The sequence below is a fragment of the Hordeum vulgare genome, chromosome 2H (assembly GCF_904849725.1).
Source record: "Hordeum vulgare subsp. vulgare chromosome 2H, MorexV3_pseudomolecules_assembly, whole genome shotgun sequence".
Taxonomy (NCBI): domain Eukaryota; kingdom Viridiplantae; phylum Streptophyta; class Magnoliopsida; order Poales; family Poaceae; genus Hordeum; species Hordeum vulgare.
Genome location: NC_058519.1, coordinates 411,134,720 through 411,154,973, shown reverse-complemented (window position 1 = coordinate 411,154,973; position 20,254 = coordinate 411,134,720). Strand labels below are relative to the sequence as shown.

Below are 20,254 nucleotides of genomic sequence, written 5' to 3'. Positions count from 1 at the left end.
ACAGTGCAGAAACGTCCACGTTGGCCGATCCAAGATCTTAGGTTTTTACCCTGAGGAAGTCCGAGCTCTCAAAGCAATTCTTCCAACAAGGCAATTGCCCAAACACAACCAGTGAAGGCCAGGTCTTAGGTTTTCATCCTGAAATTCCTGGCACGAGACCCGAGGAGCACCATGCAAAATGAATTATTTCGGTGTTGTCCCCCACTTGACATTGTTGCTCCTGAGAAATATCCAACACCTAGCTGATTCCATCGCCTCGAAGGCCATGTTCGTATAATTGATCCTCCGATCTTAGCCATCATGACCTTCTCCACAACTATCTTCACGTAGAAATCGAGAACCCGACACGTTTCATGGTGTCAACGAAGAGCAGAGCTTCTCGTCACATCCTCATGGAACCTCCTAGGCTCAAATGGACTTGCACGATCGAATTCTATTCGATCCAGATATCTTGGGCAAGATCTCAAGCAATAGTTTCGAAACACGTCGATGAACAGATCGAGGAAGATCGATCATGTAGGATGTTAGCATGATGCGAGAGAAGCACGAGGGCCATCACCTTTATTATCACAGCTGCAGCCCCCCGGACCAGCTCGTCGTCGCCCGACCGCAGCCATGGGCCGAGCACCAACCCACCCAGATCCAGATAAGATCGAGGGGAGGGGGGTCAAGGGGAAGGAGGCCTTAAGCGGGCCTGGATTCACCGTCGATCAAGTCGACTCGGGAAGGACGATGTGGGGGTTGGGCGTGGGTTGCGTTTCCCTGGACAAGTTGTTGCCCCTCAAGTTTAGGCCTACACCTCCAGATCCGTCGATCTCAATTTTGATTTCGAGACAAGAAACTTTATGCTCAAGTTTGCCCAGGTTTCATAGAAGTTCTAACTCCGCCACTGAGCTACGTCGGGTTTGATGCAGGCAATCAAACACACCCAGGGTGATTCTACGGTCAAGAGGATAAACATAAACAATAAGTACATACATTACAGTGCCCCGGAACCAAACAAAACATGCATTGAGGCTAGCAGCATAAAGGCAGTCTTCGGTCCAATCTTCCAAACTGGATTGTTTGGCCATGTAAAGGCTGAGCCATCTATGGTAACCACCGTTGGCCTCTTCACCTACTCGGCCCACGGTTTAATTACATAATTTAAACAGGGTTATTCGTTTTGCCCACATATTAAGCTTTTGTTGTTCAATAAAATACCGAAGCCTTGGTAACAATGACATTGTTTTAAGCGGGGGTAAATCGGCAACCAAGCATAAAATACACACATCACAGCTCAGTTCATATTCATGCATAATACTGTAGTTTGTTGAGGAGATGAAACTGCCTACTCAGCTTTCCAAGATGACAATGGAGGGGTCTCAGACTCCTTCCAGGTACTAACCATTGGAGGGTACCTGTCACCCTGAACATCACCTGCAGCGGCATAAGACTCGAGTTCAGCCATTTCCTCTGGTGTGAGTTTCACAGCTAGTGCTCCCACATTTTGGTTGAAATTTTCGATTTTTGTTGTGCCAGGTATGGGGCAAACATCGCTTCCCTGGTGGTGAACCCAAGCCAAGGCAAGTTGTGATGGTGTGCATCCTTTCCTTGTAGCCATCACGTCAACACGCTCAAATATCTGGGCATTCTTCTCGAGACTCTCTGGTTGAAATCTAGGTAAATGCTGTAGAAGTGTAAAATTGTCAGTACAAGATCAAACTGGTAGTGGAAGTTGCACTTCCGCTATATAGGAGAAATGGACAACTCTGTATGTACACTCATGCCAGTTCACAAAACACTGTCATTTTAGACAATGATATGGTCCTCGCAGCACTTTTATTATGATATACTCCCTCCGTCCCAAAATAAGTGTCTCAACTTTATACTAGCTTTAGTACAAATTTGTACTAAGCTCAAAACACTTATTTTGGAACGGAGGGAGTACTTTGTTACCAGCAGCTTTACAAGTTCAAATGCTAGTTGACAAAAATTGTCGAATTTGCATGAACAGTCAAAACGGCATTCCCCCCCCCCCCCCCCCCCCCTCTCTGGTCTGACCATTTACAAGTTCAAATGCTAGTTGAGAAAATTCGTTGAATTTGCATGAACAGTCAAAACGGCATTTTCCACCTCTCTGGTGTGACCATTTACTGGGGCACACCAGTAAGGCCAGTAACTGACCGATAGCAAAAAATACCGGCCAGTTACCAAAACTTTCGGCACAACGCAAGGCCGTCAATAGAGTGACAGCTACTGCTCCTGGGGAAGATGACAGATAGGGAGGCAGAAGTGCCAAGGGGAACAAAAGAGCGATCATGTTAGTGACAGAGTACAAGAGCGGACACACTAATACCATGTAGTAGGCTACTAACACTTACCACTCTGTTGCATTTCATTGATCACGAATAACTAGAGTATTATTTTTTCAAAAAAAAATGAGGGAAGAGTAAATTGATTACATGAGGTAACCTTAAAAAGAGACAACACTATCCTAAAAGTGTATATCACAACAAATGATGCGCTAGTGCTCGTAGAGAGTAGAGAATAGACCGTGATGGTAGAGTACCATGCATACATGCAGGACATGCCACACAAACCAAGTGCAGGTCTAACACATATATCCAATACAAATACATTTGGTCAATGTACCCTTGTAGATGTATGCAATGTGAATCAATGCAGGCATGGTAATTGTTGTGATGTGTCACAGTCCTAGAATTGGTGTACTTAAGTGCATCATTATTCATGCATCATGTTGAATTCAAATGAAATTGAATTGAGGAACTAACAAGCCTCGGAAATAATTTTGTCAAAATGACGAGGATAAAAATTGCTTCAAACAAGCCCAAGAAAATGTTCCTCATATTCTGAGAAATTATTCCGGCAAGAGTTAAAATGCAAACCAATATTTTAGAATAACAGAAATATTTAATTTGGGCATCTGATTTAATCCAAAAATTAATTGCATTGGATTTATATTTATATTAAACAGAATATGGATTCAATAATTCTCAAAATCCATGTGTGACTTGGGTTTTGTCCATTATATCCACATGCCAATTTTCAGGATTTTATAATATGTTTTGATATTTTAAACAAACCAGAACAAATTGCAGAAAACAGAAAGAAATAGAAATAATGGAAGAAAGCCCACCTGGGCTTTACCTGTTGCAGAAACGGCCAGCCCAGGGGCACGGTCGTCTTCCACCTTTGCCAGTAGGCAGAGGAGAAGGCGAGCACGGTGGGTGACCCGTGCCAGCTCCTGCTTCGCTGTGTCATCGCCTCCCTCACCCCAGCCGTTGCCATCAGGATCAGGAGACCCCGTACACCCTACCGTCGAACCCGACCATTCCTGAAGCTCGCCGCCGCTGAGCTCCTCACCGCCGTCGTTTTAGACCCCCCCCCCCCCCCGGCTCAAACTGATGGCTCCATCAGATGCGCGCAAGCCCAGGACTCCAACCGTAGTCGCTGCCGTCTAATTGGTCACCGTACGGTGAAATCCGACGACCTCCGCCGTGTTTGATGTCTCCGGCGTTGAGCCGCCGGTGGCTTTGACCCCGCTGACCAGAGGTTTGACCTCTCTGGGTCAGTGACAGGTGGGCCAGCCCCTGAGTTAGTTAGCCTAATGAGTTAATTAAATAGTTTAAATCATGTTAATTAACTGTGCCACTGACACTGGACCCCACGGGCTAATTAATCCCTTGTTTAAAATTCAACCCTTTTAATTAAAGCTGAGCCACTGTGGACCCCACACGTCAGATTTGATCTGACCGGTCCTATTGACTTGCTGACGCCAGCACGACGCAGGGATGACACAATAATCCATTTCTAGATTTATTTAATTCCATAAAATAACCTAAACTTCTAAAATTCATAGAAAATAATCTATAACTCCAATGAAAATAATTTATGTATGAAAAATTATCACAAAAGTGCAAGGAATCTGTTTATGCCATGTTCATTCATGTTTGAACAAGTTAACATCACTGTTTAGGACAAATCATGACTAGGACAATTTATGAAATAACATTTGGAGTTGGAATTTAATATATATTTGAATTCCACTTCACTTAATATGGCTATCTATTGCATTAGGTCAATTAAATGTTTTAACATGACATATCATCCATCTAGTTGTGCATTGCATGAATTGAATGTTGTTCCCTCTTGTTTGGCGGTGGCTGTTCTCCCTCGGTAGATGGTTCTGACGTTGTTATCATTGACATTAATGAAGAGAAGTGTTATCTATGGAAATATGCCCTAGAGGCAATAATAAATTGGTTATTATTATATTTCCTATTTCATGATAATTGTCTACTATTCATGCTATAATTGTATTAATCGAAAACCGTAATACATGTGAGAATATATAGACCACAATGTGTCCCTAGTGAGCCTCTAGTTGGCTAGCTCGTTGATCAATAGATGATCATGGTTTCCTGATCATGGACATTGGATGTCACTGATAACGGGATCACATCATTGAGGAATGATGTGATAGACAAGACCCAATCCTAATCGTAACACTAGATCGCGTTGTTCGTCTGCTAAAGCTTTTCTAGTGTCAAGTATCATTTCCTTAGACCATGAGATTGTGCAACTCCCGGATACCGTAGGAGTGCTTTGGATGTATCAAACGTCACAACGTAACTGGGTGATTATAAAGGTGCACTACGGGTATCTCCGAAAGTGTTTGTTGGGTTGTGCGAATCGAGACTGGGATTTGTCATTCCGTGTGACGGAGAGGTATCTCTGGGCCCACTCGGTAATTCATCATCATATTGAGCTCAGTGTGACTAAGGAGTTAGCCACGGATGATGTGTTACGGAACGAGTAAAGAGACTTGCTGCTAACGAGATTGAACAAGGTATAGGGATACCGACGATCGAATCTCGGGCGAGTATCATACCGATAGACAAAGGGAATTGCATATGGGATTGATTGAATCCCCAACATCATGGTTCATCCGATGAGATCATCGTGGAACATGTGGGAACCAACATGGATATCCAGACCCCGTTGTTGGTTATTAACTGGAGAGATGTCTCGGTCATGTCTGCATGTCTCCCGAATCCGTAGGGTCTGCACACTTAAGGTTCGATGACGCTAGGGTTATAGGGAAATAATGCACGTGGTTATAGAAGGTTGTTCAGAGTCCCGGATGAGATCCCGGACGTCACGAGGAGCTCCGGAATGGTCCGGAGGTAAAGATTGATATATAGAAAGTCCTGTTTTGGTCACCGGAAAAGTTTCAGGCTCATCGGTGTTAGGAAGTATTAGTATTAGTCTAGGAGTCCTTATTAGTCTATGTTTACTTTCCTTGCACCTCAAGTCATGTGTAATATATATATATGCCCCTTGGGTCTTCAATAAAGATAAGTTGCTTTCCTAACATGGTATTAGAGCCCTAGGTTATTTTTTCGCACGCGCAACTCGTGCAGATCCAATTTTGCGCCGCCACCAACCTCCTCTCGGCCGGACGCCCTCCCCTGGCAATGCCGCCATCGTCCTCTGGCCGTCTCGCGCTGCTCTCCCTCCCCCTTCACGCGCCCTGCCCAGGTCCTTCCTGGTCAACGCTCTCTCCAGGTCAGGAGATTGGGCCGCCGCAGTCAAGGCTGGCTCCAGATCTTGCAGAGGGAGGCGAGAGGCTTCTTCTTCCTGCTCCCGTCGGATCCCGCTGCAGCTCCTGGATCCAGCCGCTCCAGGTCGCGCCGCCTCATCTCCCGCCGCTCCAGCTCGCGCCGCTGGACGGTGGCCCTGCTCCTGGACTCCCTATCTCCTACCGCTGGACCAGGATTGTCCCGATCCCGATTGGATCCGGATCTCCGCTCGCCAGATCCAAGCTGGTGATGCCCGTAACTTGCGGTCGTGATGACCATCCGCCCGTGACGTGCGCCTGCCCAGCCATGATCGCCCGCATGGCAGGCTGCCGACTCGATCCGCCCAATGGGTCAAATCTCTGGCTGATTGGCTCGACCTGGTTGGCTACTGCGCCGCGTTCACTCCCCCGTGCGCCAGATCGGGATGGCCCGCGTGCGGCTCTTCCTTCAACTACTGCTAGCGGCTGGTTGCGTTTTGCTGCTGCAGGCATGCTGCTCCGTCTACTGTCGCAAGCTGGCCTGACTACGTGCTGCTGCTAGCTGCTTCCTCCTATACTATGTGGTGATGTTCCCTGCTACTACGTGCTGCTGCTAGCTGCTTCCTCCTATACTATGTGGTGATGTTCCCTGCTACTACGTGGTGCTCATGTCCCCGTTGTTCTTAGTTCTTTTAGTTTCTATAATTCCGCTGCATCCACCAAATCCGTTGATATTTTGTGTTTTCTCATGCCATGCGAGTCCACCATACCTTAATCCGTCAGCCTTTCTTTGGTCCTGATCCTTTCTATGCAACTTTTGTGGCCTATTTGCCCTTGTTGTTTTCTATAGGATTTTCTGGACTTCTTTTGCATTGTCGATCTACGTCCATCGTGTCTTATCCGCCGAGCTTCTTTCGTCGACGGTTGTCGTGGACTATGATTTCCGCGCAATGCTTTATTCTCTTGATGTGCCATCTTCTTTTGACAACCCATCTTCTCTTGATACTTATCTTGTATCTTCAAGTGATGCGGTGTCTTCCTCTTGATGTGCCATCTTCTTTTGACAACCCATCTTCTCTTGATACTTATCTTGTATCTTCAAGTGATGCGGTGTCTACCTCTGATGTGCCATCTCTTCGTTATCTCCTTCGGCGACTCGACAAGTTTTGAAGACTCTTCATGCTACGACGACACTCTCAAGACGCGGATTTGGATTATCCTTTTTTTTAGTATTACACTTCTTCAAATGCAATGCTATTGCATACGCTTTGCATTTGAGGGGGGGTTAGGAAGTATTAGTATTAGTCTAGGAGTCCTTATTAGTCTATGTTTACTTTCCTTGCACCTCAAATCATGTGTAATATATATATATGCCCCTTGGGTCTTCAATAAAGATAAGTTGCTTTCCTAACAATCGGTAGTGTACCGGGAGGGTGCCAGAGGACCCCCGAAAGGGATGTGACGACCAAAGGACTTCACGGGCTGTTAGAGGAGGTGGACCAGCCCTTATTGGGCTGGCCAAGGCCTTCCCTAAAGGCCCATGCGGCTAGGGATAAAGAGATAAGGCAAAAGGAGATTTAAAAGGAAGGGATCCACCTCCCTTGTGGGAGGTGGACTCCTCCCTTAGCTCGGCCGAACCTCTCCTCCTTGGAGGAGGGGCCAAGGCAGCCCTCCCTCTCCCTCCTCCTATATATACTTGAGGTTTTGGCCTTTTTGAGACACACAATTGATCTCTCCATGGCGCAGCCATACCCTTCCTCCTCCTCGTCCTCCGTAGCTGAAAGTGCATGCTATGCCCCTAATCGTCTTTTGGTGTTAATGACAACACATACATAGGAAACTAATCCTATTTGTTGAGTGTATCTCAGGATGGCAAGTACTTTAGTAGATTGAGAATTATGTGCCAAAGGTTGTCTGAGAAGATTGGGGATTTATATTTCGAGAAGGCTCGGGATTAAGAAAAGATGATGTAGACTAGTCCTTTGAGTTTACGGATACTGAGTATAGGGATCCCGCACTATTAAGAGGGGATCACAGGTTTTGCGATGAACTTGCTCATATACCACATCTTTACTGTCATACCCAATTCCACATATTCTCCACTTTTTTCTTATATCAATACAGGCTCTATTGCCTCGGACATCCGGCTCCCTCCGGACGTCCGAGGGCCGGACGTCCGGCTGGCTTCGGAAATCCGCAGCCCTTCACCAGAAGTTTGTGAGTCATATAACTCGGAAATCCGGCTCCCTCCGGACATCCGAGGGCCGGACGTCCGACCAGCCCCGGAAATCCGGAGCCCTGCACCAGTAGAAGTTGAGTTCTATAACTCGGATTTCCGGCTCCCTCCGTACGTCCGAGGGAAATCCAAAACCTACCACCAGAAGAAGTTGAGTTCTATAACTCGGATTTCCGGCTCCCTCCGGACGTCCGAGGGCCGGACGTCCGTTCCTCTTCGGAAATCCGGAACCACCCACCAGTAGCAGTTGAGTCGAATAACCCGGAATTCCGGTCCTCTCCGGACGTCCGGTCACTGTTCAATACACAGTATTTTTAGTCATATCTACAGGCCTCGGACGACCGACCCCTGTCGGACGTCCGACCCCTCGCGGATGCCCGGACGTCCGGCAACTGTCGGACGTCCGGACCCTGTGTGACTTAAAGTGCCCCCAACGGCTGGATTTCACTCCCCACTATATATACTCTTCTCCCACCTCGGGAAAGGGTGTTCAACACAGCTAGAATACACCCAAGAACACCTTTCCTCTCACTCACTCTTGTCTACACCAAATCCTAGATCCCAAGAGCATTTGTGAGTCCCTTTGAGTGTTGTTGCAATCAAAAGATAGATCGTCTCCCTCTCCTCCTTCCCACCAAAGTGATTTGTGATTTGAGCAAGTTTTGAGCAATCCCCGTGATCTTGTTACTCTTGGAGGTTGGAGACTCCTAGGCGGTAGGAGTCTTCGGAGAGGAATCAAACCATTGTGATATCCCCCGGAAAGTTTGTGAAGGTTTGGAAGCCACCTCAAGGCTTACCACTAGTGGTTGAGAAACGCCTTCGTGGAGTTATCTCAAAGGGAGAATAGGGTGAGCCTTCGTGGCGTTGGTGTGCCTTTGTGGTAACATCCGCCCCTCTAACGGTGACGTAGCTTCCCTCCAAGGAAGTGAACATCGGGATACATCCTTGTCTCTCTTGGAATTACGGTTATTCCTAACCCTAACTCTCTACTTGTGTTAATCCTTATTACATACTTGTATTTGATTATTGTTTACCGCTTGTCTTACTTCACTCTAAATAGCTTACTCCTTGTCATAGCAATTATTAGGCTTACACTCATATTCCGCACTTTTGCCTAAAATTGCTAAGTAATTATTAAAATTTGGATTTGTACCTATTCACCCCCCCTCTAGGTCCATCTCGATCCTTTTCAGTAGCGCTTCGCGAAGCCCTGTCGGAGTTACCATGCAGCTCCACCGTCACCACACCGTCGTGCTGCCGAAGCTCTCCCTCAACCTCTCCTCCCTCCATGCTGGATCAAGGCATTGGAGACGTCACAGGGTTGCACGTGTGTTGAACGCGGAGGCACCGTCATTCGGTGCATAGATCGGAATCGACCGCGATCTGAATCACTACGAGTACGACTCCATCAACCGCATTCTAGCAACGCTTCCGCTTAGCGATCTTCAAAGGTACGAAGATGCTCTACCCCTTTGCTCGTTGTTGGTTTCTCCATAGATAGATCCTTGTATGGCGTAGGAAAATATTTGAAATTACTAGTTACCCATCATTATCTTCAGAACTGTCAGGCAAGCAAACCCCCTTTGAGCATTTCGATACAATCCCACTTTCTCGCTCCTGCTATCTTTTATTGCATTAAGACAATCAAGATTCAATTGTTGCATGTCTCGTAGTTGAACCCATTCCTCTGCATGACCTGTCTTTACCATAGTAAATAGTTAAAACCACTTAGCATGAGTAGCAACTGCTTGAGCCTTGTTGTGCTTACTCATCCATGCTTGCTTACTGTACCTGCTATGCTTAGAGTTATGTCGGGTCTAATTTATCTAGACAATGAATCGGAATGGTTGTGTTCATGTCCTACTATGCGAGAGTTAAGTGTGTGAATCCGATTTGGTAAAGATAGCGATGAGAGGCCATGTAGGAGTACACGGCGGTTTGTCTCATTGGGACCATCCTTAAGAACTGAGTTATGTGTATGTTATCCAAGACAAGATACTACCACACATTGGGCTCCGGGTACTCCGAGCTCTCTCGGCTTATTAATCGTCTTGATCTCTGTCCAAGAGTTGCAACTAATTTCTGGTGTTTGTAGGAAAAGTATTGGCAACCGTGTTTAGCTCTGTCCGACAGGGTAGGCTTCAGTGCGTTAGATACACGGTGGCACGGTGTACCAAGTGGCACCCAGATGGTGGGCTTGTGGAACCCTGCACACATCGTTTGAGGCCGTAGAGGAAACTTCGGCCGGACTTCCTTGCGAGTTCAGTCTCAAATAGGCGATAAACCTGGACTAGGGTCTTCCTTGGTTAACGGTCGTGGCCGACACCCACGCCAGTGCTTCCGCTTGAAGGTTGTCGAGATGCATGACGTGCATATGATGATAAATGGTGAGAGTGTGTGTGAAGAAGTATACCCCTGTAGGGTGAATTAGTCTGTTCGAATAGTCGCGTCCTCGGATATGGACTATTGGGAAACATTATGTGGTACATACACAACTTTAAATGGATACTCTAAAACACGCAAGATAAGTGTGAGTGCTATGGATGGCCTTCTCGTAGGGAGACGGGAGTGGATCCATAGTGGTGTATTGATTTGGTTAATATGTGGACTCTTGTGCGCTATCCCACCTCAAAGATACTGCTTGTAGTCGTAGTACAGGGTAGCCAATAGTCAAAGCTCGCTTGCTGCAATAAACTCCACATCCTCCTTTGTTGACAATGATGCATATGTAGATAGTTCTGATGTAAGTCTTGTTGAGTACCTTTATACTCACGGTTGCTTAATTTATGTTTTTGCAGATGAGACCTTAGTCTCATTAAGGGTTTCTACACGAGGTTTGGCGTTGATCGGATTAGCTTGGGAGTCCCAGACAGAGCTATGGCTCCTTTTGAAGGGTCGATGTAGATTTTCAGCCTCCTCCAACCACTTTAGTAGATGTTTGTATCCAGACATGTTATGCTTCCGCTTGATGCTTGTATGACTTGAGTGTTGGGTCATGTGACCCCTGTTTGTAATATCACACTACATTGACTCTTATGAGTCTTTAATAAATGTTTGAGTCATAGAGTTGTGTTGTGATGACATGTTGTATCTAGACATATCGTGTATATTGTGTGTATGTTTTGAAATGCATTGTATGTTGGGATTCGACACCTAGTTGTATGCCTTCAGTAGCCTTCTTTACGGAGAAATGTCTCTTTGTGTTTCCACTGAGCCTTGGTAGCTTGCTACTGTTCCGGACACATCGATTGACCGGCATGTATCCTTCTTTGTTGATATGTTTGTCCCAACGGGAAAATGTCACGCGGTGTAATGAAGTCCATGTAGCTTGCTACGACTCATCTACACACGCTGATGACCGACACCTGCATTGCTGGGTTATGTATGCATGTCTCTGTACGGTTGTGTCACTTGGGTCTATAACTAGTCATGTCGATCCGGATTCTTTGACATATGGATGCTAGCGACATAATCATATACGTGAGCCAAAAGGCACAAACGGTCCGGCCAAGGTAAGATGGCAGTCGTTGTGTACCGTGCGTGAGGCCGCAAAGCTATATAATGTGTTACATACTAGATCTCTATGGCTTAGGATCGAGGTCCCGACATGGTGCCTTTGCAATGAGATGAAACAGGGTCAATTTATCATTGGCACCCAATATTTTGAGGGGATACCTAAACTACCCCAAGGTGGAAAATAATAAGATAAGGTACAAAATGTTGAAATATATTTATCCACCATTTGTCATCAGTTCATAATTTGTATGAGCTGGCTGGTGCACGAATTCAATATGCCATCAGGGCCAAGACGGCGCAAGACCAGACAAACACACTTTTAAATAAAAATAATTGCAGCCTACATTGATCCCATGTCCAAGGCTAGGAGCAGCCTAGGCGTGAGGGGGTGTTGAAATATAATGCACACCCTTCTGCATTATTCGGACTTTTGGATGAACTCTTGTGCATGAGGTCAATACAAAACACTTCAAAAAATATTTTTCAAAATCTGGAGAAAATAGTAAATGTTGATAGTGGACTTGCAAATTCTGAAGAAAAAAGTGCCCGTTTGTACATCATCAATAAATAAATAGAGCGTGAAAAAACACCTGTCGTAATACCTAATTTATTTTTTATATATACCACAAAATAACATATTTTCGTCTAAAATTTGCAGGTTTGTTATTCGTCTAATAATATACACCCAAGAATTTCTTTTCAGAAATTTGAACCACAGAAGTGTGTCGTTTGAACTTATTGAAAGCATGTTCATTTCTTATAAAGGCAATATGCCCATTTTAGCATGGGCCCATTAGCCTAGTGAGGGTGATATACTGACCCTATTTGACATCTTTGCAATGTACCATAGGAATTACCGTGTTGGAAGTGATACATTAACAATTACCTTTGTAGTCCTATTTGACATCTTTGCAATGTACCATAGGAATTACCGTGTTGGAAGTGATACATTAACAATTACCTTTGTAGTGGTACATCGACAATTTGTCGAATAAGATATCAGTACCACAAGTTTTGGAGTTTGACTAGACATATCTCCAAAACAATGCTTTAAAAAAGTTTCCATAGGATCAAGGGGATGAGGGTCATTCCCATCATGCATAAGGATAATATTTTGATCGTTGCACATTTTAGAAATCTGATGACAATGAAGAACTAAGTTGCAACCACAATGTCATGGGAAGTCACCTTGCGGAAGTCCTGATCTGATAGTGAGTCAACCAATTTTGCTCCTTTAGAGAAGAATCCTCTACCAAGTGGGCTGTAAGCAACAATTCCAATTCCAAGTTCTCTGAAATTTACAAGTAAAATGATTATGATAAATAAAGTGCCCGACCTTTGAACAAACAAAATGGCCTGGATCCCTGGTTTTTGTATAATACCTGCAGGTTGGAATTATGTCTTCTTCGACATCTCTAGACCACAGTGACCACTCCATCTGAACTGCAGTGACGGGATGAACAGCATGAGCCCTCCTGATTGTTGATGCAGATGCTTCAGATAATCCGATGTATTTTATTTTTCCTTCTTCGACAAGCTTCTTGAGTTCCCCCACCTAATAAGGTGGCAAGTAAACTAGTTGGCAACATAAAAAACAAAGGCATGCCTATTTATTTCGGGGTACAGTAAAGGAGCTCTAAATGGAGAAGGATGAGAACAGAAGGACCAGTCCTACAGTTGTGTGTACACATAAAGGACGGCCATAAGACATCAACCATCTGGTGTATTAGATGTGTATAGCCCCTTTTCTGTATATCCCCATTGTATAAGGAGTTTTCTTGCCTTTTATCACATGTATATGTACTGGCCCTTGGGCCCCCTGTGAATGTTAGTTGCTCATTTCTAACATGATATCAGATGCTTAGGTTCTCCTCCCGCACGCTACAGCTCCATGCTCTCTCCCTCCACCGCCGCCGCCACTGCTAGCTGCCGTCGCTGGCTAGCTCCTCCGGCCGTCCCGCCACCCCCCTAGCCACTTCGGCCGTCCTCTCCTCCTCCGGCTGCCCCGGTTTCTATTGCCGGCCCCCTACTTGCCCGGCCCCGACCGGATTTGCCGCCGTCAACCACACCAAGCCCGGCCCCGCCCGCAATCCGTCGTCGTCGACTGCTCCTCGCCCGGCCCCGCCAGGATCCGCCACCGCCGACTGCTCCTCGCTCAGCCTCGCCCGGCTGCGCTGCCGCTGCCTTCCTCGCCAGACGCCGCGGTTGCTGCTGTTGCGGCTACTGCGTGCTAGCCCGGCCGCCGGTGCCATCCGTCCTACTCCCTGCCTGCCTCGTGGGTCGCCGGTGCCTGCCTCGTGGGTCGCCGGCTTCCGCCTTGCTCGGCCGCTGGTCTGCTCGGGGTTGATCCAGATCGGGCTGACCCTATCCCAAAAAAAAAGAGAGAGGGAGATCAGCATGTCTTCTTCAAGCTATGTCGTTGTTTCTCGGTGCTCGGTGATCTTCGATGACACCGACTATGCTGAGTTTGTGGGCTTCATGCGTATCCACATGCGCGGTCTTCTGTTGTGGAGCGTTCTCTCTGGTGAGCTCCCATGTCCGCCATGCACTGTTGCTCCCATGGCTCCTACCCCGCCGGTGCCGCCTGTTCTGGCTGGTGATGCTTCCCAGGCTGATCGGGATGCAGCCAAGGCTCTCGATGATGCTATGGTCGATGCCTATAATCAACAGGTATCAGCTTATTCAGATGCTCTTTCTGTCTACCGTGATGATCTGCCTGCTTATACTCGGTGATGCAATGATGATGCTCAGGCTGCTGTTGTTCTCCCTGCGAGTGTTCTCCCTCAGTTTGCCTCAAAGTTCATGGGTCTCGGCACTGTTGCAGCAATGTGCTCTTATCTCTGTCAGCGCTATCAGCCCTCTGGTGATGCTCTCTACTTATCTGTGGTGTGTCAGGAGCACGCTCTTCAGCAAGGTGACTCTTCTGTTGATGAGTTCTACACACAGAGTTCCGCCAACTGATACCAGCTTGACTCTCTTCAGACAGTTGTTTGTGGAGCTTGTCGTTGTTGCCAAGACTATGCAGTCCGACTTGGAGTTTCCGCGTGTCCATGAGTTCTTATCTCGCCTCCGCTCTGAGTTTGAGCCTCGGCGTGCTCACTTGCTTGCTCGTGGTCGTGTTCCTATCATAGAGGTACTTGCTGAGCTTCGCGCTGAGGAGACCCGCCTTCGTTCTGGTGGGTTGCTTGCAGTTCCTTCTGTGTTGGCTGTCCGAGCTCCTGTGCCATCTGCTCGTCCCACTGCACCACCGCTCCTGCCCACACCCACAGGGGGGATGGGTCGCCCTGCTTATGCTGAGAAGGGTCGGTCGCACCGTGATACATTCTGTGGCTACTGATCCAGGCCAGGTCACCCAGAGTCTGATTGTTGCCAGAAACAGTGAGACGAGAGGCGTTCTTCCTCCACTGGAAGTCCTGCATCTTCCTCGACTCCATAACTCACTGAACATGACATTATCCGGCTCAAGCGCCTCCTGGCTTCCTCTGGCTCTTCATTGACGGATTCCGCTGCTGCTGTGACCGCTCCCACCCCTTCATCACCATTGGCACCTACACAGTCAGGTACATCTTCGTGGGTTCTGGATTCTGGAGCTTCTTTTTTGTTCCTGGTGTCTTCTGATTCTTCCGCGTTGTCTTTTCTTCAACCTCTTGATTCGCCTGTTAATGTTCTCACTGCCGATGGCACACCCCTTCTTGTTGCTAGTCGTGGCATCCTTTCTACTCCGTCTTTTTATGTTCCTGGTGTTTCTCATGTTCCCCGTCTTACCATGAACCTCTTGTGCGCTGCCCAACTTACTGATTCTGGTTGTCGTGTAATTCTTGATACCGACTCTTGCTCTATTCAGGATCTTCGCACCAAGGCTCTGGTTGGTGCTGGCCCTCGGCATCGTGAGTCGGAGGGTCTTTGGGAGGTTGACTGGCTTCATGTTCCTTTCGCTGCCACCACTTCTGCCAGTTCTCATGCACTTGTTGCCTCCTCTTCTGCGACCTTCCAGTAGTGGCATCATCGACTTGGTCACCTATGTTGTTCCTGCTTGTCGTTGTTGGTGCGTCAGGGTGTCTTAGGGTCTGTCTCTAGAGATGTATCTTTACATTGTAATGGTTGTAGACTTGGCAAAGAGACTCAATTACCTTATCCTACTAGTGAGTCAGTATCTCAGCGTCCCTTTGACTTAGTTCATTCTAATGTATGGGGTCATGCTACCTTTGATTTGAAAGGTGGTCATCGCTATTATGTTTTGTTTATTGATGATTTCTCTCGCTACACTTGGTTATACTTTATGAAATCTCGTAGCAAGGTTCTCTCTATATACAAACGATTTGCTCCATGGTTCACACCCAGTTTTCCACGCTTATTCGTATTTTTCGTGTTGACTCGGATCGAGAGTATATCTTCCAAATGTTGCGTGCCTTTCTTGCGGAACAGGGTACTCTTGCCCAATTCTCACGTCCTGGTGCCCATGCTCAGAATGGCGTTGCGGAATGCAAGCATCGTCATCTACTTGAGACGGCTCGTGCGCTGATGATCGCAGCTTCCCTTCCACCCCATTTTTGGGCTGAGGCCGTCTCCGCATCCACCTATTTCATCAACATTCAGCCATCGGTTGCCTTGCAGGGTGGCATTCCTATGGAGTGTCTCACTGTCGTTCTCCTGACTACTCAACTCTTTATATGTTTGGGTGTGTCTGCTATGTCCTTCTTGCCCCGCGAGAACGCACCAAACTGACTGCTCAGTCGGTCGAGTGTGTTTTTCTTGTCTATAGTGATGAGCACAAGGGCTATCGTTGTTGAGATCCTATTGGTCGTCGGTTGCGCATTTCGTGTGATATGACTTTCGATGAGTCTCGTTCTTACTACCACTGCCCTTCCTCCTCGAGCTTTTCTGTGGACGATATTTCTTTTCTTCTTCTTCCTGATACACCCTCCTATGTGCCTCATGTCTCCCCCTTCCTCCGGCACATCTCCCTCTTCCTCATCCACCACCGACACCACCTTCCCCTCCGTCCTTCTCCCCACCATCATCCTCCATCTCTCCTTCTCCTCCATCCTCCTCCCCACCCTCATCATCCGTCTCTCCTTTTCCTCTCCACTACACTCGCCGCCCTTGTAGTGAAGATGATCCTACTGACGCGCCCTCCACTTCCGGAGCGCCCCCTTCACGCCTCCCTGGCTCATAACCTTCGTGCTCGGCCTCGCCTCCCACCTGATCGCTATTCTCCTGACCGTTATGGTCTCTCTGTTGTGGTTGAGCCCACTTCTTATCGGGCTGCCATGGCTCAGCCTGAATGGTAGCTTGTGATGGCCGAGGAGCTTGCTGCCCTTGAGCACAATGGCACCTGGGATCTGGTTTCCCTTCCCTCCTGTGTTCGTCCCATCACCTGCAAGTGGGTCTATAAGATTAAGACTCACTCTGATGGTTCTCTTGAGCGCTACAAAGCTCGTCTTGTGGTTCGTGGTTTTCAGCAGGAGCAAGGACGCGATTATGATGAGACATTTGCTCCTGTAGCCCACATGACCACTGTCCACACTCTCCTTGTTGTGGCTTCTGTTCTTCATTGGTCTGTGTCTCAACTTGACGCCCAAAACGCTTTTCTCAATGGTGAGTTGCGCGAGGAGGTTTATATGCAGCCACCACCGGGGTACCATGCTCCTAATGGTATGGTTTGCGGACTTTGACGCTCCCTCTATGGTCTAAAACAGGCCCCTCGACCCTGGTTTGAGTGTTTCGCCTCTCTGGTGACTGTCGCGGGCTTCTCTCCCAGTGATCATGACCCTGCGTTGTTTGTTCACACGTCTCCTCATGGTCAGACTCTTCTCCTTCTCTATGTTGATGACATGATCATCACTGGTGATGACTCCGACTACATTGCCTTTGTCAAGGCCCGCCTTCGCGACCAGTTCCTCATGTCTGATCTTGGTCCCCTTTGCTATTTTCTTGAGATAGAGATTTCTTCGACCCCTGATAGCTTCTTCACCCCCAGGAAAAATAGATTCGGGATCTTCTTGCTCGCTCCGCTCTCGGTGATGAGCGCACTTTTGTGACTCCTATGGAGCTCAACGTTTAGCTTCGTGATTCTGACGGTGATCTTCTTCCAAATCCCACTCACTATAGCCACCTCCTCCGTGTTCTACGATACCTTCGTGGCACGATCTCTCATCGCATTTTCTTTCCACGCTCCAGCTCACTCGAGCTCCAGCCCTACTCTGATGCTACATGTGCTAGTGATCCCTCTGATCGCCGCTCGCTATCTGCTTGCTATGTCTTTCTTGGTGGCTCTCTTATCGCCTGAAAGACCAAGAAATAGACTGCAGTTTCTCGCTCGAGTACCGAGGCTGAGTTGTGTGCGATGGCTATACTGACGGCTGAGGTGATCTGGTTACGATGGTTACTCGAGGACTTTGATGTGTCTGCTACTACATCGACTCCCTTACTGTCCAACAACACAGGCGCACTCAGTATCGCGCGAGATCCGGTGAAGCATGAGCTCACCAAGTACATCGATGTAGATGCCCACTTTGTGGGCGCTGTTGTGCAGATGAGACTCTCGCTCTTCACTATTTGCCCTCTGAGTTACAATTGACAGGCTTCTTCACGAAGGCACATACTCGAGCACAACATGGGTTCTTTCTTTTCAAACTCAGTGTTGTTGATTCACCATAAGTTTGAGGGGGATGTTAGATGTGTATAACCTCTTTTCTTTATATCCCCATTGTATAAGAAGTTTTTTTGTCTTTTACCACATGTATATGTGCTGGCCCTTGCCCCCCTGTAAACGTGAGTTGCTTATTCCTAAGACGGTAAACCAGCCTACACCGACCCCTTCTCTGTTGTTCTAAGAAACTTGACTTCTCTCCAATTGTATGTACGTATCCATAACTATAACCACCACAAATATTAAAAAAAACACTCCAAAAACAAAAACAGACCAAGAAAATATTACTCCTTCCGTTTGAAAATACTTGTCATGAGAATAAATGTATCTAGATGTATTTAAATTCTAAATACATTTATTTTTATTTATTTTTTACTACAAGTAATCTCGGACGGAGGGAGTAGTTAGAGACGATACTCACCGTGACCTCGATAGGCACCCTGGTGTCGACGCGGTGCTGGTAGTAAAGGTCAATGCAGCTGACGCCGAGCCGCTTGAGGCTGCCCTCGCACGCCGCCCGCACGTAGGCCGGATCCCCGCGAACCTCCCGCTTGCCGTCGGCGAAAGAGATGCCGAACTTGGTGGCCAGCTCTACCCTCTCCCTCACGCCCCCTAGCAGCGCCTGTCACAAGCAGAGCATTACATCGAGCGGCGAGCGCCTTTAGTGCGCGCTCATGAATCGAAGATCTGAGCATGCTTGCAGAGTATAGCCGACCTTGCCGAGGAGGATCTCGTTGGTGTGCGGCCCATAGATATCGGAGGAGTCGAGCAGGGTGACGCCGGCGGCGACGGCGTGGTGGATGAGCGCGACCATGTCTGGCTCCGGCTTGGGCGGGCCGTAGAAGGCGGACATACCCATGCAGCCGAGGCCCTGCGCCGAGACCTCCATCCCCTGGGAGCCCAGCTTCACGCGTGGCACCACCGTGACAGGAGCGGTCGCCATGATCGTCAAGGTAGTGCTCCCGCTGGTGTTGGGTGAATAGTTTTGGTCTGGCTCTGACGTAAATGAGGAGCAGCTAGGCGTTCTCGAAGCTTTCCATTGTTTGTTTGTGCGAGTGTATGAGATGTTCTCACTTCTGAGGTTGGTGGAATGCCGGTATCAGTTTTTTTTCTTTAGTCAATTAGTGCATCTCTACCAAACCCCGCAGATCCGTAAAAGGGGTTTACATTTTGCGGAAAAACGATTTTGTGGGCCGGGGTAGAGTTAGACCCCGTAAACCAATAAAAAGAATATTCTTTGAATATACCGATTTTAGCCTATTTTTTTCTTCTCGTCCTCTTCCTCACGTCAATCTAAAATCGACACATACCGTAGGACACGGCGGCCACCGCCGAATAAGCAGACAACGAAGACGCGGGGCGACCTTCGACGGACGAGCGGCTGTCGGCAGACGGGCGGGGCGGGCGGCGGCGGGAGTCCTCCGCGAGCTAGAGCTACCTAGCTCGTTCAAATCAATTCAGCCAAAGCTAGCTAGCTAGCTAGCTCCGTTGGAATGTATCGATTCACCTAGCTAGATAGCTAGCTAGCGTCCTTTGAATCGAATCGATTCAGTAAGCTAGCTAGCTCCTTCGTCAGGAGAGCCGCACACGGGCACGTCCAGCAGCGCGGCGGACAGTCAGCGGGCGCGACGGCCGGGGCGGGCGGCCGACGCATGATCGGGGACGGACGGACGGGAGCAAACCATGAATTTCCCGATGGCACTTGAACTCCTGCTAACGGTGGTTCGCGTATAAAGGTCGTCTTCGGGCTGCCTCCAAAATCCTTATTTTCATGGATTTGACGGAGATGTTTTCAGTGCCCCTTAAAAAAACTACAGACCGCGGCCCGATACTGGGTCTGATCTGACAGCTTTTTCGCATGGACCTATATTCTGACGGTTATTATGGGTCGGGACATTATACGGGGTCTGCTAGATATGCTCTTACACTCTTCGGTGCCATGTTACGAGTCACTACCACTAATCATATTGCTCACAGTTCGGTACCATTATTGGGCCTAATCGTTACAAAACGGACTAACCACTGTATAACCACATATTGACGTTGTATCTGACATTGTGGGCCCACCCGTCACGCGCCATGCTCGCGAATCGACGTGTGCCGGTGCGCTAACTAAGACGCGGTCGGTCTTAGTGGGCTCGATCGGACCGAGCCCGAGCCCTAGCTCTCGTCTCCCCTCTCTCCCTATCCCCTGTCCCCGAGGATCTCAGGTGGCTGCGGCGACCCCCGGCGGCGACAGTGTCGTGGGAGGCTGGGCGCGATGACCACGTTGGTTTAGACGTCTCCA

General features: G+C 48.0%; 1 protein-coding gene across 1 annotated transcript; it reads right to left on the bottom strand.

Annotated features, from left to right (window-relative positions):
* Positions 1-1,037: 1,037 nt before the first annotated feature.
* On the bottom strand, positions 1,038-19,063 carry LOC123426450 (probable aldo-keto reductase 2). The gene is made up of 5 exons (XM_045110295.1): positions 18,683-19,063; positions 18,389-18,589; positions 12,698-12,870; positions 12,504-12,606; positions 1,038-1,669 (listed from the first exon to the last, which is right to left on the bottom strand). The coding sequence occupies exons 1-5, from the start codon at positions 18,908-18,910 to the stop codon at positions 1,331-1,333; spliced, it is 1,044 nt and encodes a 347-aa protein (XP_044966230.1). The 5' UTR covers positions 18,911-19,063; the 3' UTR covers positions 1,038-1,330.
* Between the last annotated feature and the right edge of the window lie 1,191 nt (positions 19,064-20,254).

Bases quoted from the DNA above. Each gene is read 5' to 3' on its own strand.
- LOC123426450 (XM_045110295.1), bottom strand. From the start codon at position 18,910: ATGGCGACCGCTCCTGTCACGGTGGTGCCACGCGTGAAGCTGGGCTCC. The intron at 12,607-12,697 runs GTATTATACAAA...TGTAAATTTCAG, and splicing joins GACATAATTCCAACCTGCAG to AGAACTTGGAATTGGAATTG. The intron at 1,670-12,503 runs GTGACTTCCCAT...ACACTTCTACAG, and splicing joins CAGATCAGGACTTCCGCAAG to CATTTACCTAGATTTCAACC.